Here is a 26988-nt window from a genome sequence, read left to right as displayed (position 1 = left end):
TTATGTGCGGCACGGCTATGTACAATTGCGGGTTTGAACATGATGGGTCAAGTGAGGAACATTGGAGGTCGGTCATGCAAAAAGTGCGAAACGTGGTCATGCACAGTCTGTTGGCTCAGTATTGACAGTATATTGAGCAGAGCGTCTACATAGCCATGTTCCAGGGGAGCAAGAATCGAGACTTTAGGAATGTTGCCCTCGTCATCGCCATCAATGGCATCAGGATCTGGGATAGTGGGAAGATGCTCGGTGACATAATTGAGGACCAGCGGAAATAGCTTTGTGCGTCCACGAACGAGAGTGGCTGGGTTCCAAAGTGGGTCGAGAAGGACAGAAGCACCAAACTGCAACAAATCAACAGGGTTGACGTAGAAGACAGAGAATGTGACTTACCGTGTCGTACATTTTAAGAAGACGATTGCGGGCGGTGACTATATGCGCATTTGTTTGCTTCCACTGTTTGTACTGACGATCCAAGGTCTTCATTTTCGCTGCGGCTTCCATCTCAGAGAGTGCGGCAAAATGTTCATTATAAAGGGGGTCTGCTTGAAAAGCGGCCGTGAAGAATTGGCCTACCCATAGCTTTCCTCCAGGCTGTGACGTGCGCAGATTCCAGTCTATGGCAAACTTTATCATCTCAACTTTGACAAGGACACTGATAACATAGTCTTCAATGGTGGTGCCGATCTGCAATGCTGCAATGGCCTAAAAGATGAGCGAGTCAGTGTGAAGAACAATCACAATCACGGCACCGACGCACTGTATGACGACGCTGCAGACGCTGCATGTCATTGCGCATGTCATCATAGTCTCGAGATGCTTCGCAAAAGTCGGTAAGGTGTGGTGAACTGATGGAGTATGGCCAAAGCAGCTCGAGCTGAAGTAGGAACAGATGAGCATGTCCGTTGTATCATATCATCGCATAAAACGTACCCACTCGTCCGGGTTTGCCTTATCACAACCACACATGAGCCGTCCAAGGGCGGCATCTTCAAGGACCATGCGTGATTCGGTAGGAGCGACAAAGATGGAAGAGATGAGTTGTTGCGGGGAGAGCGCCTCTATATAGAGATTGTTGAGGATGGTCTCGCCTCTGCTTGCAACCTGGGCATTCTTGTCTGCAAGCTGCACACACTTTATTATGATTGTCTTTGCAGCACATGGAATCCTCACCTTGTGCTCGATGTGGGGTGTATGTTCCTCCGACATGACGCTTGTGCGCTCATGGTCCGCGCGCTCTTCACACGTGCGCAGCACTGTGTCGACGATATGAAGAACATTGTCAAACTTCTCGCACACGCGCGCTGCCAACTCGTGCTCATCAGCGGATGGCCTGACGTTGTGCAGGAGAGGCTCTATTGCTTCGAGATGCTGCAGAATGGCGTGAAGCGACATGGCAGTGGTGAAAGGTCAAGACATGTGGCCAGTGACGTCACCCGATGTGGATGCACATTTTCGCTAATCCAAGACTCAGCGAAATGACAGTGCAGCCCATGAAAAAATGTGATTAACAAAAGGGTTATGCTCTAATGACACTTTTCATCTACACTCAAGCCCAGTAAGACGTCTGCGCCTACTCTAAACCTCCCACACCATAATGATCTGCTCGTGCGAATGTGGTCCCGTCAAGCATGTCTGCATATGCGATTCCAGATGCTGATACAAGGCCCGTCGCCTCCAGATTGTTGTCCAGTGTCGTCTCTAGATTGTTATCACTGCTGCCAGTCGCCTCCAGATTGTTGTCCAGTGTCGTCTCTAGATTGCAATCACTGCTGCCAGTCGCCTTCAGATTGTTGTTGACACTGATCGCAGACTGAAAGCCAAGGGGAGGGACGATGACATCAGCGTTCACATGAGGCGCATATAAGGGGAGCCCATTGGATGCATCTGGGAGGATACCGGCATGCGATGGGAGGTGACTGTATGCGTTGGCAGATTGGTCAAGCATGAGAGAATCTTGCTGAAATGCATCTCCGAATGCATGACTAGCAGTGAGGGGAGTGTCCATGGCTGGGCCGGTGCTGGCCTGAAGCTGAAGTCGAAGAAGCTCAGCCTGTGCCTCGGATGCAGCGCGCTGGGCATCACAGAGCTGCTTGGACATTTCCAGCAGAGACGGAAGATGGGTGAGGAAAGCCTGCATGGTCGGCTTGGGGATTTTCTGCCTGTTTGGGGTCAGCACATGCATAAGGCAGAAGAAGGCAGGAAGCGTGGTACAGCATTTCCTTCTTGCTAAGGACGGCACCATCGTCACCACTCGTGGTGCGGGCACGCTTTGCTGGCGGGGCAGAGTTGGAGGATGTGGAGGCCTTGCGAGGCATGGTGATGGTTACAGGAAGAGATGGGGCAGGGACGCATTTGAAGGTATAGCGGTGAAGTGGGCGACGTCACCCGTGCAGGAGGACAGACGCGTTGACACGTATCACGTGCAGGCCACAAAAGTGGGCGCTGCCGCATTCGGTAACTTGGCGAGGAGCGCCCGGTCCAAGCGATGAACAGCAGCAAAGTCATAAAAGGACTAGTGTACGCATAGGCGTTACGCGTAAATCGTACTAGAACGTCAGTGCATGTGCTGTGGTGGGTGGGCGCTGCTGCACCCACGGCCGCCGCCGGGAAAGGTTCTGACATGGACCACACAAGTGGCGGGTGGGCGCTGCCGCACCCACGCCCGCTGCCATCCAGCTAAGCCCCATGTGCGTGGGCGCTGCCGCACCCACAGCCGCCGCCGCCGGGAAAGGTGTATCATGTGCAGGCCACACAAGTGGCGGGTGGGCGCTGCCGCACCCACGCCACGTGATGCCACCGCCACCCCCACGCCACAGCCGCCGCCACGGGAAAGGCTCAATCCCTGCGTTGCAGGGATTGAACCTTCCCCTTAGGCGGAGATTGTAGGTTCGACCCCTACGTCGGTCATTTTTGCGCATGGAGTTTGAGTATTTCTTTTGAATGTTGCAGGAATCTGTTGAATGGCACGACCTCCCAAAGCGCAACAGTTTTTGCACGAGCACCCAACCAGTATCGATGCCTGACTGTATTAGGCGCTAACGGCACAGCGTTAGGACTCACGGCATGGTACTGCAAGCTCAAGATGCAATGACAGAAACAACGCGCCCAAAACTGACACACGAAAACTGACAAATGAAACTATGAGGTATCCTTGACCCCTAAAAATAATAGACCCCGCTTCGCCTTCTCAGCCTCCTCCTCCAGAGCCCTCGCGTCCGCGCTCGTCCAGCGCATCTCCTTGTCCAAATCCTCGGGATTCTTCCCCTGCTTAAGCGCGCTCTCGAAGGCTGCCTTGCGCGCATTCAACTCAACCATGCGTCGTGGATCCGAATGGCCCGTGAAGATGATGAGTGCAGTCCTCGATGGAAGCGCTGCATGCACTGTCCTGAGGTGGTTGTCGAGCGTGGCGAGGACCTCACGGATATCGGCGGAGGGCGATTCAGGAGGAGACGTCTGAGACGTGAAGTCGATGCTTGCCTTGGGTGAGATCCCTGTGAGAGATCAGTGAGCACAACCATTTGTAGTCTGTGGAGCTGCTGTTTTACTCACATCCAAGAGCATTGGCGAGGCCGGTGAACCGGCCGAACGCAAAGTGATGTGAGGGTATTACCCCAAGCAGGCCCTCGAGCACCTCAGAATCCGTTTTGCAGCCGATGGTGGTCGTCGCCTTTCCCCCGTGAAATGCAGTCGGATTTCCGTGGTCCACCACGGCAGTGGCCACGTTGTCCCCTCTCGACCGAGTGATGCGCTCAAAGATGGACTCCGTGTCGATCTTGAATTCGCCAAAGCCTGGCCCTGAGCAGAGTCAGCACTAGCACCAGTCAAACATCGTGCTCTACTCACCATTCTCAATCTTCTTCTTCAGCAGGTCCGCACAAGCCCGCGCGTCCTCCTCGGGGTCGTGTCCATTCTCTCCCCGGTTCTGAATCTCCCGCCCGCACCATTTCCTCGTGAGCCACGCCAATCCGGGCTTCAGCGGCCGTCCGCGTGGATGGTGGTATATGACGGCAGTATCGATGCATCGTGGGTGGCAGATCTTCAGTGCTTTCAAGTCGGACTCGAGAGAGTGCCCAAGGAGGATTGGAGTAGGGGTGGCGGAGAGGATGGAGAGAATGTGTGTTTGCACCTCCTCGAATGTCGTGGTTACCGGGTCAAGGGCCTCGGCCGTGATACCTGACCAGCTGAATGTACGGGGTTATGGACGAGCCACGTGGCAGAGAATATGACATAACTTACCGAGTGAGGTAGTCTACAATCGGTTTCTGTGGCTTGACTAGCTGATCGTACACAACGATGCCGGATGTATAATCGACCATGCATACGCGAGTAAGCTCCTTGCCATCCTCTGTAACACACTAAAAGAGGGTCAGTATAGTGAACAGAAAGTGAGCTATGTCTCACCATTTCGCAATCCATTGCGAACATCCTCGGAGCCTTTCCCTTCGAGTGTGATATCGAGTCTTCCGCAGGTGCAGCGGTCTCTACCCAGCCTAGCGACTTCTCAAACACGTCGGCGACATACGACGGTATCGGGTAATCGTTCTCGATCATCTGCTCTGTTGTGAGTAGATATCGCATCGGAGTCTTCTCCCATGCGCACTCTGCTGCAGTTACCGTCTCAGCATTTAGACGGCTCCTCACATATGGACGGACATACAATTCACGCGTTCCATGATCCGCCTCTTCTTCTCCTCGCCCGTGATGGGCCCCTGGAAGAAGGCGTCAAGGACCGAATGCATTCTGTTCTGGTCGCCTGGCGCGCGAGTGGGGCATGCGTGGCTGAACGTCTGACTGATAAAGGGAAGGCGATGGGATGAACCTTCTGGGAGGGCGTCTGAAGGGAGAGGTATCTGAAAGGGCACATTGGGGTTGATTGTGGCGGATGTCGGCAATGGCGGTAGAGAAAGGATGTCGGGAGTCAGCCCAGGGACCAGAAGAGCGACGACCTTGTTTACAGAGCCTGCGTTCTGGGATCATACAATGTTGGCAGGCAAATAAGGGAATGTGAGCCCAGGTACGCACTTCTACTCTCAACCAACCTGGAGGGGGCGAATAAGCCGATAAATGCAACACGAGGTCACGAATATCCTACAAAGTTCATAAAAATAAGCCACGGTCTAGGAAAGCTGGCTTATCTCAAAAACGAGGCAGTCAGTTCCATCAGAGCAGGATATGCAGTGAAGCATCGCAACAATTCCACAGCCGCTGATGATTAATAATCGTAAAAGGGCTGCATTCGAATGATTGCCAGTCATCCCATGTTCCGAAATCCCCAGGATTCATAGACGGCAGCCTTCATGCATTGCATGACCAAACTTTCAATCGTTACTTGGCCCGTGACTGTGTAGTAGGGAAGTCCGACAGGCGTTCTGAGATCAACAGCACGCCTGTAACCTCCCATGCAACGCTCTAGCGCTGGACAAAGCTATGGCAGTTTTTGAAAGCGAGGAGTACTGAAACGCCAGAGTTACTATCTGCCTTGAAGGACAGTAAGCGATCCATGTGGCATTGGGGATAGATCTGCAAAATCATACCCGACTCCAGGGTCGCCACTGGCGTTTCCGCAACAGTACCTTGACAACAGTCCACAGGTAACGCGAAACGCGTGATGAAAGCTCGATGGGCGTAGGAGGGCGCAATGCAAAATGTGGAAGGAGCGAACGATTCGAATAACACTCACGCTGATGCCTACTGCAGCTCTGCGCCTGATAATCTCGGACTTTACATACATGAATCTTGGCGGATTCGCCTGCATCTCTGCCTTAGCACAGCACCCATAAATACAAAAGAAACACGCACATCATTCTTTGCCTCCACTTTCTTCATCTTCTTCGCTTTGCGCTTCTCAACTCTTGTCCAGGAATTGTCGCTGTCCGCGTCGTCGCGTGCGGCAACCTTGACACTATGTGTGGCATGTATAGCACGAGCAGACGTCTTTCGCTTTCCAACGACTGTCCAACCACCACCGTCATCGTCGTCGTTCGCAAGAGGCGTGACCATCATGGCGTCCTGTGTACGAGTGGCAGATTTAAATCTCTTGTGAGCGGGAACAGGGGAGGCTTGTCCAGGACTGGAAGCAGGAGAAGAGAGCTCTTGCGACCGCTTCATCATTCGTTTTTGCCTTTTTGTAGCAGACGGCAGGTGCGTGCAGGGTGAAAGGCAAATGAAGTCCGGATCAAACCCGATACTGCAAAGTGTGGCCGCAGGCCACAGGCAATGCTGACTAAGTGCAATTGATCGCGCTTGATGGGCGCTTACCATCCTTACCATAATACCATCGGATTCGAAATATCCACGTTGTGTACGTAATGACGAAGATGCAGCCTGACATGTCAGAGGAGGAGCGATCCGAGCTTCAGCTGCAAAGTTCATTGCGGGAATGATCAGTCACGGTGTCTGTACGATGTATGTCAGATGTCTATCAAAGAATCTCGTATGCTTGAACTGCCTTGATATGTGATGTTCCACTGCAGGGGGATGAGCAGCACAAAGGATGATAGCTTCTTTCTCCCATTGGTACTTCTTCCGCTGAAACACGATTAAGATGCTGATTGGAGCATAAAGGATGCAAATCAAGGCCAAGAACCAACCGGCAAGGGCAATTCCGAGGCATCCTTGGAGTCTGAATGCACTACAGAGGATTATAAAAATAGTAGCTAGACAAGGAAAATGCCGCATAAGAAAGAGGATCCTCGCGGGGTGAGCATCGCGATAGAGAAATATGACAGCCTGTATTTAGCAGAGGATCTACTGAAATGAACTTGTCTTGCTGCAAGTTTGTGCCAAGAACAATCCTACTGTTTAGTGCTATGACTAAGACTTAGCACTTAACTACAAATCTGGTGCTTCGCGCTATGTGAGCTGCTTGTTGATGCTAATTCATCAATACAACCGTTTAACGAGCATCTCCATTGAGTGCCGCTGAGAGTCCGTGCGCGCGAAACACGATCACAGTAGATCACAGTACTCGCCCACTAATATCGGCGACAATGATGGAGGACGCAATGTACAAGTCTCACGGCCGAACTGTAAACGATTCCAGAGTCACATTGTCCATAACCATTGTACAATGAAGAGCACAGAACGCAAGCACACACATCGACGTGCATCATACAACATACAAAATCCATGAGTTATATCGGTCAACGATCCAAGCACCCCGGTGTGGCGTTCAAGGCTTGTCGATGGTGACCCAGCTCCTCCTTTTCTCACTTATACTGCGACAAGTAAGACTGTCATTAGGCATGCAAGGACGGACTCAACTAACTTACTCTCCGGGCGCCTTTGCTTTTCCCAAGTAGATCTTGACCGTCTTTACCTCGAAGCCGTGGAAATTGAGCTTGACTAAGGAGCAGGCATCTTCAGTGAGGACGGCAAGTTTCGAAGTCTCATCTTCCAGTAGATTGGTCGTGATAATCTTCATGACTGGAATGTGCTCTGCAATCTTCAGTGTAGCTTGCGCATGCCCGCCATAGGCTTCGTACAGCCTAAGCACAACCGTGACGGGCGAATCAGAGCTGGATACTGAGAAGTCGTCATCCAATCCACGCTTGACGGTCTCGAGGAAGACATTCGGTGCGCCGTCGATTACGAAGGGGACCTTTGTCTTGAACAATGGGGCGGAAGTCACCTCATCGGTCACATAGCGTACTATATGGATGCTCAGTACATACGACGAGCGCCGTCTATCACTTCACGCACCATGGAGAGGAGAGTTGAAAATATAAGCAGCCATCGGGACATCCGATTCCAAAAAGTGCCCCTTGTGAGGCATGAGAGCCCAGGAGAATTCGTGTGTGCCTGAGTCCGGTCAGTACTGTCGATGAGAGCACATGCAGAGCGTGCTCACCCTGGTCCTGATTCTCATCAGGCGCGGTGGCAGCACGCAGGAGAGAGATGCGCAACACGTTGCCACGGCACGAGAAGCCATACTTGGACTCCGAGAGGATCGCAACGCCATACCCAAACTCGCTCAAATCCGCATACTTAGGCAGGAGGCGTCAGGTACTGTACGGACTAGATAGATCCCGACATACCTTGTGACCGCAGACCTCGAATTTCGCCATATCCCAGGTGGTGTTCTTATGCGTCGGCCTCTGAACAAAGCCAAACTGTGTCTCATAAGTCGCGTAATCATTGTGAATGTTCAGGGGAATCTCGACTGGTGAATGTCAGTTTCAGGGCTCATGAGGCGAGCGCAATAAGCAGAAACGTACACTTCAGGAACTCATGCCTCTCATGCCAGTCGACTACCGCATCGAAGACAAACATCGAGCGAGAATCCTTCTTTAGCGTGGCTAGTCCATCATCAGCAAAACCATAGATTTCAGCGAGATCGCCCTTCACCAGTGATTGCATCCAAAGATATCTACTCGACAAATGGTCAGTTCCAAACCCTCGTGAGAAAAAATATCGTTGGGCTGACCGTTACAGTGATGGTGCTTTGACGATACTTCACCACTGACTTGACGGAGGCACGAAGGGGTCCTTCCGCCACGACCGTAATGTCCGTGAACTCGAGAGGATGAGGCGTCTCCAAGTGATGGACGTCGACATCTGCGTTAACAAAGATGAGCCATCACGATATGTTTTCTACAAAACAGGGATTGTCATACCCCATGCATCCCAATAGTTCGGGCGATCATCAAAGATGACCAGACCGCTAGTCTGCCCGGCGGGGATCATCTCCCGGCTGATATACACCCGATATCAATCAGGCCAGACATGAAAATCGAAACACAAAAAACGCACCCCAGTTCGACGTCCAACAGGCTAGTGATCCTGCCGTCAGAGATCGTGAGCTGAACACTCTGATTTCTGAGCACGAAATGATCCGATCCCTTCGTGAACACTGAGGTAACATACTACAGTCAGAGATCGAGCAGAACAGGATTACATCCACAAACGTACCAGATACCGGCATGCTATCGGCAAACAGCCCGTTCGGGAGAGCCAAATTGCCCCCCTCAGCGCAATCCATGAGCGCGAAGCCCTCCGTACCGTCTTTCGACACCTGCACCACCTGAGACTTCAGGCGAGCAGCCCCACCGCGTAGAGGAACCTTGACAACGTCACGTCTTGGGAAGGATGTGGTGTTGAACGCGACCAGTTTGCCGAGGCCGCCTGTTGCGTTGGACAACGAGATCGACTTCGGGAACAGCGCGCTAAATGCATCTTCGAGCAGCTGCTCTCCGTCTTTCCTAACTTCCGCGTATAGCTTCTCCGCATCATCGTAGACCATCCCACTGGGAGGCGAGTCAGTGAAGCTCGCATGAAAACTCACGTTACCCACATAGCGGATCCAGGAAGGACTGGAATGATAGACCCGCATCAGAGATTTCTGCAAAGAAACTCCACCCTTGCCACTCACCATCGTGGACTGTTGATATGACGTTGTCAGCTTCACCTACAACAGATATCATGACATTGCTCACATTGATTCAAAAGTACCTTCTCCCAGCAATCGTTGATCTTCTCGTTGGGATACACGTAGTCCTTCTTGTGGTATCTGTATAGAGACGCCAAAGTTGCCAGGAGCTGCAAGGCGACATTTAATCATAAGCAATCCGTCAAGGAATTGTGAACAATATTCCTACCTCAATGTCGCGTAGCAGGATTTCCGACTTCCTATTGCCCTTCTTAATAGACCCTATGATGATCGTCAGCGACGTTAGCGACACGCGGTGATCTGACGCACCATGTGAAGTGTAGGTCCCCCGATGGAACTTCGATGAGGCGTAAGCATGGATAGATGTATAATTACAGCTTTACTCCTACCTCCAGGTACAATTCTCCGTTCCTGAAAAAGTGACTAGCAATCAGTGATGAGCCTACATGGAAATCTGCGATGGCCTCACCAGTTGGGCAGCTTCTTGCCAGCATTCGAGTTCGTCATGACGGTTTCGAAGAACTCTTCCACGGAGTGACCCATGTTCACAGGAGGCAATTCGCGCGATTGGTTAGCAGTTGCACGTATGCGACGGAGCTGCGGGTCAAGCAGATTAGTTTTCCAGCAGCAGCATCCATGCACGAAGACGTGCTCACATTCTCCAACATCTTCGCAAGCGGACCTCCTCCGCCGTCACCGTTTCCGAACACAAGCAAGGAGATATCGGACGACTCCAGGTTCTACAAAACAATGAGCAGAAAGCCCACGGGAACGTAGTGAACAAAGGCACCTTATGGTTTGTGAGACCCTTGTTCACATCACCGACTGTAGCCTGGGCTGTGTACGTGTCTACAGCGCTGTTAGCTTCCTGACGATCGAAGAACCGCCATGCTGCTGACCGACTGGAGTCATGTGGCAAAGCACTTGCGTTCCGTCGATACCGACCCAGTTGAACGTAGAATGAGGGAAGGTATTTCTAAGACACGACCGATCAGCACTTCCACCTGCACCGCATTGTGGTAATACACACATGTTATTCCTAGTAGCACGTAAATCAGCAACGTTCCACATTCATTTGGGCAACCGAGACACATACCAAGACAACTTCTGCGTAAAGAAATACTTCATGTCCGCCAGCCGGATCAGCTGCGGCAGCGCGCCCGTCAGGCCAAACGAATCCGGCAGCCATGCCGTCTCGCACCGCTTTCCGAAGCGCGACTCAAAGTACCGCTGGCCTAAGATGAACTGCCGCGCGAGCGCCTCACCCGACGGCATGTTCGAGTCGTTCTCCACCCATGAGCCTCCAATCGTGTGGAACTTGCCTGCGAGCACCTTCTCCTTTACGCGCTCAAACAGCGGCGGGTACAGCTACAATAGAATATTTAATAATGGACGGAACGGCTGCCAAAAGCGGATGTGCCATACCTGCTCGAGCCACTTGTACTGCTGCGCTTGGCTGCAGGTGAAGCGATGCTCCGGGTAGCGGTCCATAAGATCGACCTGAGTGGACCACGACCGTGCGACTTTCTGCTGCGTCACTCGATACGGCCATAGCCTGTCTCACAGATCAGCATCCTGCCACAACATCCACACCATAATACCTACCATGCCGTATCAATGTGGCAATGACCAATACCCCATATCACCGCGTCCCTCGGGCCCTCATCGTAGATCTTCTCCCCTTTCTCCTCCCATGCCTCGCCGAACACCCGCGCAGCGATCTCGCGTGCGCGTTTCACACTGCTGATATCGTTCTTGTCGAATACATTCATGATCTCGTTCGCCGCGACGAGCGCCTTGTTCTGCAGGGACGTGTTCCCCGGCAAGGTCTCGGAGATCTCGCGCAGCGTCGTGAAGTCATAGAGTAGGCGCCAGGCCTCCTCGTTCGGCACGACGAGGTCTGCGGATGCGAGGCCGAAGTATCGGTTCATCTGTGGCAATGTGAATGCAGGAAGGACGGAACAAGAGTGGGTCTTACATCAGGGTGCTCGATTGTGTCTCCATTCCAGGGGATACCGAACATGCCATTGCAGGACGACTCTATGACGAACTCGTGCTTACCGGCCTTCCGAGCACTCTCGGGAAGGATGTACTCCACACGACGGTTGCCGTCCCACCCGCCGGTGATACCTTGCAGGGGAACGCCGTCTGTGGTATATATCATGGCTTCACATCCAGGATCAAATTCGACTGTCAAGGGGCGTCAGCACGATCAACACGGGTGTACAATAAAGCGTTCTACAATCTTCGCCAATTTAGAGTTTTTGGAAACGATTCAGAACTATCCAAAGCAACAATGATGACAGAACAACCTATTAAGCTGAGCGATCTGAGAAAAAGGGAGCGATACGAAGGCCTTTTCCCCGCCCGGGATCGCCAGCCGCACTAGAGACCGAGCTTCTTACGACGGCGCATCAATAGCCGCATTGTGTATTCAATATACTCTAGTATCATCATCCATAGAAGCCTGTTTAACTTTGAGCATCTTATAAGGCGGCCCATTTATCAGGGGCTTCGCCCCATTCATGCAAGAGCCATGCTCTCGCAAACCGCTGTGTTGTCAACTCAGCACGCGGAACCAGCAGAAGCCCTCACGATACGTTTCGAAAACGAAGCCATTCGATTCAAGTAGAGAAGATACGCACACTGCACGCGTTCGTATTGTTCCCAGTAAGCTGGAATGGTTACGGAGACTTTCCACCAGTGGTTCGTCTGGTGGCATATCAGACAGGCACGTACTGCTACAGAAAGTACTTACCCCTGTAGATGAGTCAGTACCTAAAATCTCAAGTCAAGTCAACAGTGAGAGTGTCTCACATGAAGGTCCGAATTGCTCTCCCTTCTTGGCAGGCCTAAACTTCTGCTTCATGGCCTCCTCGAACGTCGGCTTGGATAGCCCAGGCGCACTCCAAACTTGCAGTTTAACATATGCAGGATCGTCCAGGCGATGTATGAACAGGAGAGAACCCAGGTTGACGTCCGAGTAGTGACCACCGTTGAAGGTGGACAACCGCCCCTGCGTGAGATGTTTGATCCACTTCGCCCCAGGATCATAGTTCATCTTCGGGTAGTCCGCGGTGCTGGCCACGCCATGACCATGGCAGTTTGTCGACATCGTGTTTGTGTAATGAGCTGTTTTGTTGCAGAATGTCACTCACGGTCGTCAACGACCGTCAGCGTTTGTATGAGTTGGGAAAAACGAGCGCCCGCAACGTTGCGCCACGATCGAGATTGGCGGGCCGGTTGATCCGTCTCGTTCCCGCTCAGCACTGCAGCTTCGACTGGTACTCCTTCAGGTTGGGTTCAAGCAAGGACTACCTCTTCATAGCACTGGCATCTACTTGATGATGGCGACCACTGTGGACCACATCACGCCTGGCATCGCAGCCGAAACATTCTTCAAAGACTACATCTCGAGACGCAGACCTGTCGTCCTCAGTGGCTTGCCAGACGACGCATCATTCCAGGCTACAAAATGGGTACGTGGCCTGCTCTGTCCTAGCGCGAGAGCTGAGATTTCACCATCGCTCAAGCCAGACAGACCTCAACTATCTCGCGTCCAAAGCCGGAGACGTCGAGGTGCTCGTCGAGCCCATGCATGCGTCGATCCGCCAGTTCGGCACGGACGTCCAGCGCATCCCAATGCGCTTCAGAAACTTCCTTGACTCGCTGAAGCAGGAAGACGGCCCGCACCATTACCTGACGACGCAGTACTCCGGGGAGGAATGGGACTCGTTAACGGTGCTCTCACCGCCAACCGATGCCCTATCGAGCGACTTTCCGGATGTCCCCCCCGTCATGGGTAACTTGTTCCTCCAGCAAGCAAATCTCTGGATAGGCAAGTCAAAAGAGGGCTCCTCTAGTGGCCTAGTATGTGTTTGCAATCCTGCGTCGTTCATGCTCCCTGTTTGACTCTGCATATAGCACCATGACTTTCATGACAACCTGTATTGTCTACTCAAGGGGCGTAAACGCTTCGTGCTCTTCCCACCAAAAGAGCATGTGAACCTCTATCCTAATGGTACTGTACACAAGCTCTATGGCAACGGGGTTATAACCTATGACCCCATTCTCCGCGCGGACGGACTCGACCAGCGCGTCGCCCTCCAGGCGAAGGTGGAGGCATTGCAGAAGCGACTGGATGCCCTTCCGGTGACCAAAGGAAAAGGAAAGGGAAAAGCGAAGACCGACACCAGGGAGCGACAAGCACTGCAGGAAGCATTGGACAAGGCGCAGAAGGAACTTAAATCTTACACCGAAGATGATGAGGACGGGTTTCTCTCAAGTATATCAGACGATGAAGAGGACGGCAGCGACTTGGAGGGAAAAGTCTTGGATGATGACGATTTGGGGTCACTAGCAGGAGACTTGGAGGATGGCCACGACGACTATGACGCCCTCATAGCAGGCCTCGACGAAAACGGCGACAACGAAGAACCTTCCTCACCGTCCGTCGGGGGAAGCAAAACCGCCCAAAATGGCGCACCTGCCAACACAACAAGCGACGAGCCCGCGTCCTTCTCGCGCATCCCAACCGCCTACCTCCATCGTCAGCTCAACCTGCCCACGACCGCCGTCCCGCCCGGCGATACCGCCCCTTCAGACTTTCCCGACCTCGTGAAGGCTGCCCCGCCGTACATTGTCGAGCTCAAGGCAGGCGAGATGCTGTACCTACCGGCATCCTGGTGGCACGAAGTGACGTCGTTCTCCGCTGGGGAGGGTGAAGGAGAGGGCGGGGACGTCCATATGGCATTTAATTACTGGTTCTACCCTCCTGATGCAGAGACGTTCGAGGAGCCGTATGCGGATAAGATCGTATGGGAGCATTTGAGGGAGAAGGCTGCGAAGGAGAGGCACGAGGGAAGGGGGAACGGCGAGCTGGCTGATGATACGCTGGATAACGGGAAGAGAAAGCGGGAAGAAGGGGAGGGAAAGCCACAGAAAAAAGCGAAACACTGAGACGCCTCCTGATCAGTGTTCGTTGTCGCAGCCGTTCACCGTGCTTGATTGTAAGCGATACGTTCACATCATCTTCTGCCATGATACTCCGCACAAATGACCGTCGCAAAGTCAAGACGCTATTCCGAATGAGAATCTTCAACATTTGAGTCCATGTAAGCGATGCGACAAGCAGCAACATCGGGTCTGAATATACCAGGGGCAGCAGTTGCGATGAGACGTTCAGTAAAAGCAAGGTCCAAGGATGCAAACAAGACAAGATGTGGATTCTGCGCATTATATACCTTTCTACTTGGTGTCAATACTATCGTGAAGTTCGTGAGCACGCGTGAGATGAAAAATCTAGTCAGAGACGGGTCTTGTGGTCCAATGCTTCGAGCGCGGCGTGCGTGCGGACGTGGAGGGCGTTCTGCGGAGGTCGCTTAGCCTAGACTGGATATCGCGCTACTCAAATTATCACGTACCTCCATGCTGTATTTGCCCTGATCGACATCGATGCATTGAACACCGATCAGCGCCAAGCATACAGGCTGAAAGGGAAGAACGAACCTTTCTAGTGACCCCTGGGCCTTCGAGCGGTTTACCTGGGGAGACTGAGCATCTATCTGGCTTTCCAGTCTCCATATCACTTACCAGACATTACAAGCTCTAGATGCCGCCGTGCGCCCTCTTTGTCCCCCTTACACGCCAACAACCGGCCATATTCGTAATCTTTGACGTTCATGAGCACTATTACCCAAGAACACCATTGAAGAAAAACAGCTTACGCGCATGGTAGATGAGGTAGTGATCCAGGACGATCTTGCTTCCATCCGCGATGACAGCCTCGAAGGCGAGCATCGCCCCCCGTTCTGCCTCCGTTTCCGAGATGCTAAGCTTCTCCCCAGGATCGATGACCGTGTCCGCGTCCTACACGACAGTTATGAGCAAAATGCAACCGGTCTCAACGAGTTAGCGCACAGGGTATGCAATATACCGCAGGCAGATGCCTTGCAAAAAGTGCGCCAGGCAATAATCATCCCAGTACCCATGCCCACCCGCATACTCGGACGGCTTCTCGCTGTGAATCTTCAGCTGGAGCAGGAGGTCTTGCACTGGTGGCAACAGCTTCTCGACGACGACTTCGCGCGGCGAACGTGCGATGGCCATGAAGAAATATGCGAACTCTAGCGCGGGCAATTCGAGACGGTCACCCTGGTCCTGGAATTTACGCGCTTTTCTAGCGACAAATTTCTGTATGTAGAAGCGTTTAGTGCACTGTCGTTGAACTATATAACTGTAGAGAGGCTACCTCTAGAGGTATTGACTTTCCCGCGATTCGTTGCCGCATATTTGGCACCTTCGCCATCAACTGTGCTGCCCGTTCACGTTCGTCGTCGCCACCAATCTGCAGTAAACACACGGCAATACCATAATTATATGTGGCTTTTGACCACTGTAAGAGCAATGCTATTAGTGTTGTGGAGTCCGGTCGCGACGGCTTACGCACTGTTGCCTCATCTGCAAGAACCTGCCAACTCTGCAAAGATGCTGGAATATCCCAGAGCGCGAAACTCGCGATGGCCATCTCCCAAAGGGAGATGTGATGCATATTCCTGTACTGGTTTTGGGCATTCATAGCCTTCTTGTAGTACTCGATAGCTTGCGCCGGTTGACCGCGACACATGCACAGTCGTCCTTCGCCGAAAAGGAAGAAGACACCTAACGAGAGTCGTACATCCATCTACAAACTATTGCACAAGAAGGAAGCGTACCGTTGGGATACCGCTTGATATGGTAATCCAAAATCTTCTGCGCCATGCCAATGTCGATGCCCTCGAACGTGAAGTTCGACAGAACGAGATGGAAGAGCATCAGCGCCATGTCGCACATTGTGCGGCGAAGGCCCTCCTGTTCTGACAGCGCGCACTTCAATGTATGCATCAGAGGAAGGGAGGAGATCACGTCCATACCAAGACTGACGGCAGGCTCTTCCGAGTGCGCCGACCATCCCCCAGGCTTCATTAAGTACGCCAGGCCCGCATGTCTGTCTCCACTGTATCCAAAAAGCTCGATTATCGTGAGCAGCTTGGATGGCATCAGCGACAAGACGACGTTTGACATCCCGACGCCCAGGCAGACCCCTGACCGGAAGTGCGCATCAACCGACTTGTCCTCGGGCCCCTCCCCTCTCGCTTGCGCCTCGGCGTCGACGGCCTCGAGGAACTTGCCTAATTGGCGGTAGATGTTGATCGTTGTACGCATGTTCAGTCTACAAAGCTGAGTAGGATGATACTCACGGGACCAGGGAACTCACGCTTCTTTGATGAATGCGAGCCAATCGCCCGAATAGGCGATGCCGAGGATGGCCTGCAGTCAAGTTGCACGAGGTGTAAGCAGCATGCAATATCGCGTTATGCGAACCTTTTCGAAGAGGCTTTCCGCGTACACCAGCTCGGCGTGCCGCTCGATCGGCGTCATGCTCTTGATCCAACCAACCCCCGAAGTGTTCAGTGACGGGACGACAAGTCCCACCAATCGTGCAGGTAATGGCGCTGCACGTTTCCGATGGTGGCTTGCGACGCTGTTTCCATGTTTTACATGGCTGAGAGCGGCGACGAGGTCCTGAGAGCCACCCGTAAGACAGCAGCAGCAGCAGACTGCGCTCATACATACCTCATCCTCAAAGGACATGACGCCCTTGAAACACTGAATGAGCCCATATCCGGCTGCGAAGTAGAGATGTTCCCTAACTGCGATCAGCTCACGAAGCACGCCAAGTCCTGAGCCAGATCTGCTCACCTCTTCGGATCGTATTCTCGGCAATAATCCTCAGACTCGACCATGTGCGATGCCAGGAAGAGATGCAGCGCATAGCTCAGCGCTGGTATGTCGTCCAGTGCCTTCTTCCGCGAGTACGCGTCCTTGGGAAATGGAGGCGCGGTTGCCCCCCAGGGCAATGCCGGGAACCTGGAAGACGGCGACCTTCCGTTGGCTTCAGCGCTCGAGCCCTCCATGCTTATTGCTCTCTGGTCTCCTGCCGCGCGTTCGTACTGGCTTAGAAGTGTCGTAGGTCAAGAAAAGGGTCGGGCGCCGTCGTGTGTGCTCCCACTGGATGGATGGATGATGCATGTGCTGTTTTCAGCCAGGTTGCCGCCGAGCGTGAACGTATCTCACCCGACGACATCCTAACATGAATCTCTTGGCTCACTATGAAACCAGGGTCAAATAACAGACGGCAACATCATCGCAATATAATCTCCCGCGCCCGACGCATGATAACATGGATTTCTTCCTTCTTGACCACTATCCAGACATCTCTCAGCATCCACATCATGGCTCAGACATACATTCCGGATAAAGCATATGATTTTATGCATCCGCGACTTGCGAAAATGTGTTCTGCGCTCAATTTCTTAGGCACAGGTCGTTCTTTATGTCCGGATGGCTTGGCGGACTGGGAACTACAATACTGGGTGACAAAGTTGCTCTGCCGCTGGTCTCCCACGCATCGATCGAACTTAAGCTCTGGAAAGTTTGATAGGGTGCTCGACAAAATGAACTTTGCGTAGTGGTGTTTGCTGCGTTTGGGGTGCGCCCTGCTTTTGGTTGTGTGATTGTCATGTTAATGATCGTATACACTTTCCAAATTTTGCTCTAATGACGAACGGCGACGATGGGGAAGTAGCACGATGCCTGAAGTTCATCCAGAAAAGCTGAGCAGTGATCAAAATCCTGCATCGTCTCGCAGGCTTAGATTCACCGGCGAGTTAATTACGTATGCCACGCTCACAACGTCGCTCAAACAAACCTTAATGTTTCCATTCCCGTCGACTATATCCGCTTCGCCATAATTAAAAAGAGGTAATCTGTTCGTCTCAAAAACCTTAGGAGCTGTTGCAGGAAAGTGCAAAGATGAAGGGCTACAGCTGATCGATCACTCCGACAAGTATTCCGTGATGGAACAGTTCCCCAAGGAGTGTTGGAACTGAAACTGCGAACTACGCTGCAGGCCGATCAAGCCACTGGTCCAGAACGCGCATTCTTTAGATGATTGTCGTGAGGTATTGCCATTGAAGAAAATCCGCTACACGAGATAGGAAACCATCTGCAAAATGACGGGACTGGTGCAGTCATTTAATGTGGGGAGCGACTGCCTTCGAATAGTGGACGACAAGGAACACCAAGAGTAGAGAGGAAGGGACGCAAAAGTTCACTCTCGAGGCTTCCTGATCGTTCTTGCCAAGACGAATTGGACTTCTTTGTCAACCATCAGAAATCATGGAAATTCCGGTCCTTTGACTGATATACATGCAAGTACAACACAGGAAGACATGGCAAGGATTGACGGAGAAACGATAGCGAGCGCAGATGCGATAGCAAGGAGCTGAGAGTATTTGCACAGGAAGAAACAATTATTGTGAATGTGAAAGCGATGTGCAGATATGCGGGGGTATAAGTGTGGTATGTATAAGACGAAGGCTGAACGTTTGAACTGTGGCACAAAGTCCCAAAAGTAATGCAACACGAATCGATAAACACATAAGAACGATCAGACCTTCGAAAAAACCTTGAGGGTCAACGATACCCATCCTCAGCATCGTAATCCGAAGAAAGATCAAATTCCGACATGTCTTGCAAGTGCAGCTCATGCTCGGGGCGCAGATTCAAGCTGGCCGGCGAGCCCGTAGTCATCGAGAAATTTTCCGTAGTCGGCGAGATATTGCCCGGCGTCTGCGTCTGCGCGCTATTCAACTCCTTGAGCGTCATCGGCGGCGTACGCGGTGATCCATGACTGCTCGAGAGTGCGCCGCACAGCTCGGGCGCGATGCCCTCCTCATGCATGAGCATAGACATATTACTGGGCAACACCGGGAACAGCGACGACGTCGCGCTCAGGCGCTTCTGGCGCACATCTAGAAACGCGTCCCGGTCAGTAGGCGTCTTCGGCAGGGGAACGGCTGGTTCAGGAGAAGATGGCAGCTCCGCAGATGTATCAACAGTCTGTTGCCGCCGTGCTGGCAGGCGCAGGTAGGGCGTTCTAACAGTCCGATCGGGGGACGTAGACACGCGATGCGGGCGGTCCAGCCGCGAGACCGTCGGTACGCGTTTCGTCTGCGCGCTGTACCGCAAGCGCTCGATCTCCTCCAGCGCCGCTGCAAGCTTATCCTCCGTCTCCTGCAGACGATCTCGGAGCTGCGTGTTCTCCTCCCTGAGCACGCGCGATGTGCGCTGTGAATCTGCAAGAGCGCTCAGCAGCGCGCCCGTCTCAATCGAGTGTCTGTCCTGCAGCGACTGCAATTCGGACTGCAGATGCGCCGAGGATGATGCAGTCACGGACGTAGGTGCAGTAGATGCTCCGGAGTACATCGTCCGGGGCGTAGACTTCCCATCCGTTGGCAACCCACTGCTCTCATGCGAGACGCTCTCTCGGCGCGAGCGACTGGCACTGCGTCTACTCCAAGAAGTGCTCGAGCCTGTCTCGGAGAACGCCACGCGCGATGGTGCGTGCCATGAGCGGGGATCTTCCATGCTGCCTCTTGGGATGCTAAAGCGTGATGCTGGCCGTCTCTGGGTGTCATCGTTCGCGTCCTTGTTCAAGTCCAGAAGCCCTGCCGCGGCGAACGCCTTTGCGGTTCGCGGCCTCAAGGTAGATAGTACAGAGGCGTGTTCCTGAGTGAGATGATACTCGACCGCGCTCGCACTGCGCTCTCTCGTCCAAGGAAGTCCAATCCTCTGCGAGCCTTCCGAAACGCCATCGCGGGTGAGTCGTGACGGCTGCCAACGGCTCGTTCCACTGCTTGCTGCGGACGCCGGGCGCGAGGTTGGCGACGCTGGTGCACTCGCGTAGGTATGTGGTGGGGTCCTTGTAAGATATCGTGACGACGGACGAACAGTGCCTCCCGGTGTCACATGCGATCCAGACCATGTTGGTGCGAGGAAAGGTGACATCGCTGGCCGCCGGGGCTCAGAATCGAGAACTGTATGCGGCCTCGGGAGCGTGCGGTAATCCTCTCTGGATGAGAACGAAAACCGAGACGGCGGACTGCTCGATGCACCTGCTGTGGACGGCCGTTCTGGGCTATGAGACATGTGTGTAACGCAACGAGAAGGGGACACGGGAGGTGGTCCAAGCCCGAGACGCGAGAGTTCCGGTCGATCAGACGCAGATCGAGCAAGGCGTGTGCTCGCGGGCAGGAGCGGGGTTGAGGGACCCACCGTAGACAAGGATACCGGGCGACGCGAGCTTGGCGTGGATGATGAGAGCGACGTTCCGGCGAGCGCTGAACGTCGCGGAGGAGCCGATTCGCGCTGGGGCGCTGTAGACACCGGCGTGCGCCCTCTCTCTGGCTGTCCAACGGAGACAGGGTGACGAGGAGTGCCAATCGCTGCATGAGCGACGGGTGCGGATTCGGTGAAACGATTAGGGCTCAGAATTGCTGCTAAGTCAGGGTCCAGCTCGCCGAGGTTGAAACTGACGTCAGGTTCACCGGACGTGCGATGTGCTGCAGATGCCTCGTCTGCAGCGAGGTCATCGCCAGCGTCGTCCACCACAACACCATGCAGCCATCCTTCGGTGCGGTCCTTTCCAGACATGGCTCGCAGAACCTCTGTGCGGACGTCCGAGCTGGACAGATCGAGGGCGGTACTTTGTGAAGTCGATGCATGGCTCTCGTTCCGAGAGGTTTGTGTGCGATTCTCGGAGGCCCCCGGGGCTGGTGATACCCTTCCAGAGAGAATATTCCTCACGTCCTCATCGTCGTGCGAATCATCCACTATCGGTATATGTCGTGATAGAGCCGAATTCTCTGCTTCGATGATTGTAGAGAGATCTGTTGGGACAACTGTAAGGGGCCCTGAGTATGATACATAGCCTACTCAGCCTTGAGAGATCTCTTATCCATAACGTTCGTGACATACCCTTTTCGCGTCCAGCGTGTAGGGAAGAGCCCGAAGACGAACGCGACGACAAGGGCTCCGGTGTCTCAAAACCAGTTTTGGCGCCATTACATTCTACGTCATTTCTGCTGCACCCTACCTGCGGTTGCGTGTCGTCGGCATCAAGTACAGGGGAATCGTCACCAGAGCTTTCCCGGCTCATTTGAGCGGCTGAGACGTTTCGATCGCCATGGGCCGAACGCCGGATAGATCCAAACCCAGCGAACGTACTCTTGGAAGTTGAGGATGTTTGCTTAGAAGAAGCAGTCGAGAACAGGTTGCGGAACGAGCGGAAAGAAGCGAGGCCGCCGCTCCCACTGGATGAACTCGAGCTGGAGCTTGGGATAGCACTCACAGAAAGGTGTTTAGATGGCGTAGCAAGCCCGAGACTTGGAATGGATAGAGTGGTAGGCGAAGATTTGGGTGGTTTACGCGGGGTCAAGACAGGTATGTGTGATTGCGAAACTTTCACGTCCATGCCGCCGGCGTGTCTGGTAGGGCCTCACGGGCGTACCAGACAAGTACCGCACACTGAATTCAACTAATTAAGTCTACCAAGCCGTATAAGCTTGGTGTCGTAGTTGCATGGAAGCATCAAAGACAGCAGCGAGGAGTTAAATGGGAGGTCGACGTTCCTCGGGACAAGTTTCCTTTCCTTTTCTCGGTCACGTGACTCGTTGCCAGTACGCGTACCGCGGATTCTCCTGGGACTATTCTAGTCTGACCCAGTACATACTGTAAGGTCTATTGGGCAGGATGAATTTGCTTGTGGTACAACGAGCGGAAATAGAGCGCGCGCCTACTGTGGTGTAAGTGTCCGACAGGGCGTACTCGGTCATCATTTAATACTATGTACGTGTACAGGTCATCCTACAACTCTCTCCGACCGAAATACGCAATATTAACGCCGCTCGTTTACGTGGAACGTCCTGGAGGGGGTGGAGGGAGATAACTAAAACGCCATAGGCGTAATGGTACATCTCGCGATACGTTCAACCGCCGCGCAGTTCACGTATAGTCCCAGCACACATAGTCCCAGCACGACTTGGCATCATATCTGCTGCCAATCGGATTCTCAACCGTGATAAGATCATTGTAATAGCACAAGCTAGGATACACACATATAAGATTGCGGAGACAGCACATTACACACGGTACAGCACAGCACCGGCATTTCCATAGGAATCAATGTCTCTTCGGAGCCTTTGCAGCCCTCGCTCTCGGCTCTCGCGCACGAGCAGGAGCACTAGCAGCACGAACGGCGTGAGCAGCTTGAGGGCGAGCCAGCTGGATGCGAGCTGCGCGGTGTGCATGGGCACGTACATGAGCAGCAGCAGGTGCTTGGACTTGCACAGGCGCAACAGCAGGCGCGGGGATACCAAAAGGCATTCCCACTTGCACATGAACATGACCCGCTGCGAGGTGAGCAGGTGGAAGAGGTCCATGGGCGGGAGGGGGAATGACTACAGGAGGGGGCTGCAGCTGCACCCGGGGAGCGGCAGGATACACCTGATACCCGTTCATGTTGGCCTGAAGTCGGCCCAGTGCCTCTATCCGCGCTCGCATTGCCTCACCAGCCGCCTGGATTCCCCGCGCGACGGGTATACCCATAATAATGCCGGGCACGCGCGGCACGGGCCCGGCCTGAGCATTGGACGGGCCAGCATCGGGAGGGGGAGGAGGTGGGAGGTCAACGTGAAGATCTTTCTCCGAGAGCTCGGGGTGGGCGCGCTTGAGCTCCTCCATAGCTTTCTTGCCTGCAGCTGCGACCTGAACATAATCCGCAGCTAGAATGTGAGAAGCAATGAATGAAATTATGTATCCAGTACGCACCTCTTGGCTGTGTCGCTGTTCGACTGAATCCCAGAGTGGACACTTCTTCGGATCTGGACGGTTTGTGTAAGGAGGTGGCTATAAAAACATGCCTCAGTTGCAAAGGATACGATGGCATGGAGAGTTGACTTACGTTATTGAAATGGTCATAGCCTGTGACAATTTTCCGACATACATAACAAGAAAGTGTATGGCAATGAGGGCAAGTCATCTTGTTGCACTGGAAGAGACTTAAGCCGTACTGATAACAACAAGGATCATTGCACGCACCCCCATCTCCTTCACAAATGCTTCGAGTCGCGTCTACTCGGTATCAGCCGAAATAAAAAGAGGGTCGAGGTCATACCTTTGCTGCACTTGGGACAGTTGCGCATTAGTGCGCGAGCTAGACATCTCATCAGCGACACTGCACACGGCTACCACATCGACACCCACTCATTGCTTCTTCAACGGTATGTCGTGCGTCGAGCTTCTTATCTTCATCCATCTCTGCAGCGCATATCTCATGATACGACAGATACAATCTTGCAAATCAGACGACATACCCTTGCAACTCTTCGGGAGATGATCCTAGTGATAACAGGATGAATCGCGTCAGACTTCCGCTCTCTTTGTGATAACCATGACGTACGGGTTTCTTGCACTGACGACAAGTGATAGCCATGCAATCTTCATTCTGGCACCGGAAGAGCTTCTCCTGCTCGTTCTCTATGACACATTTATACTCGCAGTGCGGACATTCCTCCAAATTCTCCAGCCCAGCTGCCTCGATCTCTTTTTGCTGCTTAACGCGTTCGTACAGTGAGAGCAGCTTAGGGCTGAGGAACCGGCGCAGCTCAGACTCTGGGAACGCGAGCTTGCAACCGGTTTGATCAATACACACAATGTTTGCGTCGTGAGTGCCGAGCTTCGTCGATGCGTAGGATGTCATGCAGTCCATGCAGAAGAGGTGCGCTTCGGGGCATTGGATCATTTTCTCCTGTAGGCACGATTTGATGAGCCAGTCTCACGCGTATTAAGCGCGAACTTACAAACGGATATACAGAGAAACAGCATGCACACTCGATGCCGTCCTCGGGCTCCTCGGCCGCCTGGGCATCATCCTCTAACCCGCTCTGAAGCTTGAGCTTTACCCACTCAATCTCCTTCTCAAGCTCTTCATCGAGACGCACGACGGCCTTGCCCTTGCGTCCACGACGCGTCGCAGTGGCCTTTTGCTTGTAAGGCAGGTTCTCAAGCTTCGACTGCTCGTGTAGGACCAGATATGTCGGCGCATAGAGGACGTTGTTCAGCGCGAGCTGGTGCCGAATATAGTTAGTAGGGATGAGCGGAAAGTCCAGCTTCAATTGATCCTGCGTAACAGGGTGAGCAACGACTATTGGACAACGGTAAAGTGCACATACGAGCGCCTGCATCGGGTATCCTAATCCAACGTTCACCTGCCTATCCTTATTCCCATAGTCCACCTTCTGTTTCGCATTCTTCGCCTCCACAGGCTGCGCCGGCTCCTCTTCTCGCTTCCGCTTCGCCTTCCCCTTAGGATCAACCTTGGGGTAGTCCGGGTTCTCGAAAAGCATATGGATGACCTGCCCGACGATCTGGCCCTTGTATGTCGAGTGATGCCGCTCTACGAGTTTGCGCGCATATTCCGGCTCGACGTCGGGGATGATCTCGAGCACTTGCGCGATATACTCGTCGAGGGAGGGGCGCCGAGCCTCTTCCTCTGTGGCTGGCTCTGAGGGTTTGGCAGGCGCAGAAGGGTATCGATAGCGATGTGCCGCCGCCGGTGGCGCTACTGCTGGCGCGGGCTTCGCGCGCTGCTTCCCTCGAATCTTGATAGATGGTTCACCCTCGCGGTCATCGTCCGACTCGGGCAGAGGATTATAGTTATTCGCGGGTTCATGCGCGGGTCCTGCGCGAGCTGCGCGAGACGGGCCTGCCACGGGCGATTCAGGAAGCTTCTGTTGCGACTTCACAAAGGGCACTCTAAACGAGAATCGGAAGTCGAGTCCCTCGGAATCGTTCAAGTCGATGACATCGTCGTCGACAGCCGCGCTTTTCTTGCTGCCGCTCCGAGTCGCTGTGCGACGAGGCTGCCGAATCGGAGAGAGTTCGGGCGAGGAGAAGATCTCTATCACCCGCGTAGTGTCCACCATGAGTTCACGCGGTCGTTCTCATCGCCAGCAGGAAGAGAGAGGTGGTGGATGAAAGTCAAGACGAGTGCTGTCGCTGTGGTGGGCTGTGGCTACGTTGTTTGTGGCTACGGAGGGGCTGTGGTGTCTCGACTTTGAACATGCATCTCGCGTGTGTGTCCGAATTTGGCAGGTCTTGGAGTTCGCGCGTCTAGCTATACTAGAATTTGAAAGGCCACCATATCGTTCTTCGCGTCGAATTACAGAGAAACGCTCGTATGTGGATATCCTATCAATCAAAATCGAGCATTGACCACTACAGCAAAAGCGAGGAACGATGCTTGCCGCACAGTAACCTAGTATCGGGCGGGGCGATGACCGTCTCTCGGCACTCAGGCTGCCTTTAGTATGTTGCTTCGTCCAGGTGATTAGCAGCTTCGACTGAAGCGAGACAGTCGAGATCAGTTGCGCGTGTACGGCGCAGCAACCGCTAGCGATTATGCTACCGTCGCGGAGACACTCATATAGAGGAATGAATATCTCTCCTCTGACGTCATTCTGAGATGAAAGAGTAAGTGATTGTTCGTAACGTACACGATATACTAGCAGCACTATGCGATAAGGGTGCGCGCAGAACACGAAGAGGCATCAAAGCGGCCAACCTTAACACTAGAGCGAAGCTAACCTGTCAAAGGAAGGTCCACGGCCAGAGCAGGACATTTTCGTTCCCTACACGGCTGCGATTATCGGATCAGAAACAAGCGCATGAGGGAATGGAAATCTCAACCTCGGACGTCAACGAACGGATGGTAATGTGTAAGTGCCGGTTATAACACGTTTAACGGACTAAAACTCGTATGCGACCAGGATGCGCGCAGATTCACGAAGAGGCGCAAATGCGGCACAAGTCGGTGCTAAGACGGTATCAATCCTCAAAACGTAAGCCTGTACGTATGTGGGGTCAAACGACTTGGTCCGCTACATGACTACCCCTTTAACCCAATAGTCGATTTTTCTGCGTGGACTAGCCGATAACGACAAAGTTCGCTATCGTTCGAGCGACAGACATGCGAGCTTTTGCTTTCCGGCTGCGCCAAGGCCGTCGCTCGAGCGAAGAACATGCGAGCAAGTGCCAGCTCACAGCGAGCACCCAGACGAATGTAGAGATATAAAGCCTTTCCCTCGGACGAGCTTCTCCAAGGCTTAACGGACACATTCCCAGATATGCTGCGAAGCCTGCTAGTATCATGTCTCCTTGCAGCACCCTCTCTCGCCGCTACCGCCGACGAATGGCGCAGCAGGTCGATATACCAGGTCAGACCACCCCCGCACTTGTCCAAAATCACACGCACGCTGACTTGACGTTGCGCGGTAGCTCATGACGGACAGGTTCGCCACGTCCGATGGCTCCTCGCCGCCGTGCGACGTCGCGAGCCGGAAGTACTGCGGCGGCACCTGGAAGGGCATCGAAAGCAGGCTGGACTACATCCAGCACATGGGGTTCGACGCCGTCTGGATCTCACCCATCGTCGCTAACATCGAGGGCGAAACATACTACGGCGAGGCCTACCCCGGGTGCGCCTCCATCCCTCCTCCTCTCCGCATCATATTCATTCGTTAACGGCGCAGGTACTGGCCGGTCGACCAGAACGCGCTGAACGGCCACTTCGGCAGCGCCTCCGACCTCACCTCGCTCAGCTCCGCACTCCACTCGCGCGGGATGTACCTCATGCTCGACCTCACCATAAACCACCT

At 53.5% G+C, this 26988-nt stretch overlaps 9 protein-coding genes across 9 annotated transcripts; 2 read left to right on the top strand and 7 right to left on the bottom strand.

Annotated features, from left to right (window-relative positions):
• Positions 1-354: 354 nt before the first annotated feature.
• Positions 355-642, bottom strand: LAESUDRAFT_656727 (uncharacterized protein; the record flags this gene model as incomplete). Its single annotated transcript, XM_040904636.1, has 1 exon — positions 355-642. A coding segment is annotated over one exon (288 nt), but the record flags the coding sequence as incomplete, so codon positions are not given.
• Positions 643-1573: 931 nt separating this feature from the next.
• Positions 1574-2318, bottom strand: LAESUDRAFT_760599 (uncharacterized protein; the record flags this gene model as incomplete). The annotated part of the gene is made up of 2 exons (XM_040912770.1): positions 1574-2162; positions 2215-2318. The coding sequence occupies 2 exons, from the start codon at positions 2316-2318 to the stop codon at positions 1574-1576; spliced, it is 693 nt and encodes a 230-aa protein (XP_040762896.1).
• A 654-nt stretch (positions 2319-2972) lies between these two features.
• LAESUDRAFT_744079 (ribonuclease H-like protein) lies at positions 2973-5975 on the bottom strand (the record flags this gene model as incomplete). The annotated part of the gene is made up of 10 exons (XM_040911291.1): positions 2973-3494; positions 3553-3798; positions 3847-4184; positions 4240-4358; positions 4405-4607; positions 4661-4970; positions 5026-5091; positions 5684-5752; positions 5803-5898; positions 5967-5975. The coding sequence occupies 10 exons, from the start codon at positions 5973-5975 to the stop codon at positions 3142-3144; spliced, it is 1809 nt and encodes a 602-aa protein (XP_040762895.1). The 3' UTR covers positions 2973-3141.
• Positions 5976-6938: 963 nt separating this feature from the next.
• Positions 6939-12578, bottom strand: LAESUDRAFT_727408 (glycoside hydrolase family 38 protein). Its single transcript, XM_040909213.1, has 26 exons — positions 12209-12578; positions 12037-12084; positions 11370-11581; positions 10997-11322; positions 10817-10946; positions 10488-10759; positions 10291-10388; positions 10182-10240; positions 10048-10131; positions 9861-9988; positions 9781-9802; positions 9701-9728; positions 9600-9652; positions 9438-9540; positions 9296-9314; positions 8914-9248; positions 8755-8854; positions 8619-8695; positions 8429-8559; positions 8350-8371; positions 8220-8300; positions 8040-8164; positions 7853-7988; positions 7705-7803; positions 7275-7653; positions 6939-7220 (listed from the first exon to the last, which is right to left on the bottom strand). Exons 1-26 carry the CDS (start codon positions 12504-12506, stop codon positions 7175-7177), a joined length of 3411 nt encoding a protein of 1136 aa, XP_040762894.1. The 5' UTR covers positions 12507-12578; the 3' UTR covers positions 6939-7174.
• Positions 12579-12738: 160 nt separating this feature from the next.
• On the top strand, positions 12739-14350 carry LAESUDRAFT_715172 (Clavaminate synthase-like protein; the record flags this gene model as incomplete). The annotated part of the gene is made up of 3 exons (XM_040907121.1): positions 12739-12870; positions 12929-13261; positions 13316-14350. The coding sequence occupies 3 exons, from the start codon at positions 12739-12741 to the stop codon at positions 14348-14350; spliced, it is 1500 nt and encodes a 499-aa protein (XP_040762893.1).
• A 240-nt stretch (positions 14351-14590) lies between these two features.
• On the bottom strand, positions 14591-17595 carry LAESUDRAFT_781726 (uncharacterized protein). Its single transcript, XM_040913855.1, has 14 exons — positions 17132-17595; positions 17006-17078; positions 16754-16954; positions 16647-16699; positions 16303-16601; positions 16105-16245; positions 15840-16051; positions 15642-15785; positions 15311-15583; positions 15118-15259; positions 14984-15061; positions 14900-14934; positions 14815-14832; positions 14591-14759 (listed from the first exon to the last, which is right to left on the bottom strand). Exons 1-14 carry the CDS (start codon positions 17344-17346, stop codon positions 14697-14699), a joined length of 1947 nt encoding a protein of 648 aa, XP_040762892.1. The 5' UTR covers positions 17347-17595; the 3' UTR covers positions 14591-14696.
• Positions 17596-18468: 873 nt separating this feature from the next.
• Positions 18469-21880, bottom strand: LAESUDRAFT_750811 (uncharacterized protein). The gene is made up of 2 exons (XM_040911627.1): positions 21251-21880; positions 18469-21186 (listed from the first exon to the last, which is right to left on the bottom strand). Exons 1-2 carry the CDS (start codon positions 21744-21746, stop codon positions 18908-18910), a joined length of 2775 nt encoding a protein of 924 aa, XP_040762891.1. The 5' UTR covers positions 21747-21880; the 3' UTR covers positions 18469-18907.
• Positions 21881-22076: 196 nt separating this feature from the next.
• On the bottom strand, positions 22077-25360 carry LAESUDRAFT_727400 (uncharacterized protein). Its single transcript, XM_040909212.1, has 10 exons — positions 24505-25360; positions 24133-24453; positions 23733-24080; positions 23647-23671; positions 23537-23590; positions 23448-23486; positions 23372-23391; positions 23235-23321; positions 23102-23179; positions 22077-23038 (listed from the first exon to the last, which is right to left on the bottom strand). The coding sequence occupies exons 1-10, from the start codon at positions 25255-25257 to the stop codon at positions 22454-22456; spliced, it is 2310 nt and encodes a 769-aa protein (XP_040762890.1). The 5' UTR covers positions 25258-25360; the 3' UTR covers positions 22077-22453.
• An 882-nt stretch (positions 25361-26242) lies between these two features.
• LAESUDRAFT_813744 (glycoside hydrolase family 13 protein) lies at positions 26243-26986 on the top strand (the record flags this gene model as incomplete). Its single annotated transcript, XM_040914514.1, has 4 exons — positions 26243-26393; positions 26456-26547; positions 26609-26808; positions 26863-26986. Coding segments are annotated over exons 2-4 (414 nt in total), but the record flags the coding sequence as incomplete, so codon positions are not given.
• Between the last annotated feature and the right edge of the window lie 2 nt (positions 26987-26988).

This window comes from Laetiporus sulphureus (assembly GCF_001632365.1).
Source record: "Laetiporus sulphureus 93-53 unplaced genomic scaffold LAESUscaffold_28, whole genome shotgun sequence".
NCBI classification, from domain to species: Eukaryota; Fungi; Basidiomycota; class Agaricomycetes; order Polyporales; family Laetiporaceae; genus Laetiporus; species Laetiporus sulphureus.
This window is presented reverse-complemented; position numbering and strand designations above follow the sequence as displayed.

Bases quoted from the DNA above. Each gene is read 5' to 3' on its own strand.
- LAESUDRAFT_727408 (XM_040909213.1), bottom strand. From the start codon at position 12,506: ATGTCGACAAACTGCCATGGTCATGGCGTGGCCAGCACCGCGGACTAC. The intron at 10,760-10,816 runs GTATGGCACATC...ATTCTATTGTAG, and splicing joins AGTACAAGTGGCTCGAGCAG to CTGTACCCGCCGCTGTTTGA. The intron at 8,372-8,428 runs GTCAGCCCAACG...TTTGTCGAGTAG, and splicing joins AAAGCACCATCACTGTAACG to ATATCTTTGGATGCAATCAC.
- LAESUDRAFT_781726 (XM_040913855.1), bottom strand. From the start codon at position 17,346: ATGGAGGGCTCGAGCGCTGAAGCCAACGGAAGGTCGCCGTCTTCCAGG. The intron at 15,260-15,310 runs GTGCGCTAACTC...ACTGTCGTGTAG, and splicing joins TGCGGTATATTGCATACCCT to GACGCGGACACGGTCATCGA. The intron at 15,062-15,117 runs GTAAGCTGTTTT...TGAACGTCAAAG, and splicing joins CTACCTCATCTACCATGCGC to ATTACGAATATGGCCGGTTG.
- LAESUDRAFT_750811 (XM_040911627.1), bottom strand. From the start codon at position 21,746: ATGGACGTGAAAGTTTCGCAATCACACATACCTGTCTTGACCCCGCGT. The intron at 21,187-21,250 runs GTATGTCACGAA...TATCATACTCAG, and splicing joins ACACGCTGGACGCGAAAAGG to GGCCCCTTACAGTTGTCCCA.
- LAESUDRAFT_727400 (XM_040909212.1), bottom strand. From the start codon at position 25,257: ATGGTGGACACTACGCGGGTGATAGAGATCTTCTCCTCGCCCGAACTC. The intron at 24,081-24,132 runs GTAAGTTCGCGC...TCGTGCCTACAG, and splicing joins GTTTCTCTGTATATCCGTTT to GAGAAAATGATCCAATGCCC. The intron at 23,322-23,371 runs GTGCGTGCAATG...AGTCTCTTCCAG, and splicing joins CATTTGTGAAGGAGATGGGG to TGCAACAAGATGACTTGCCC.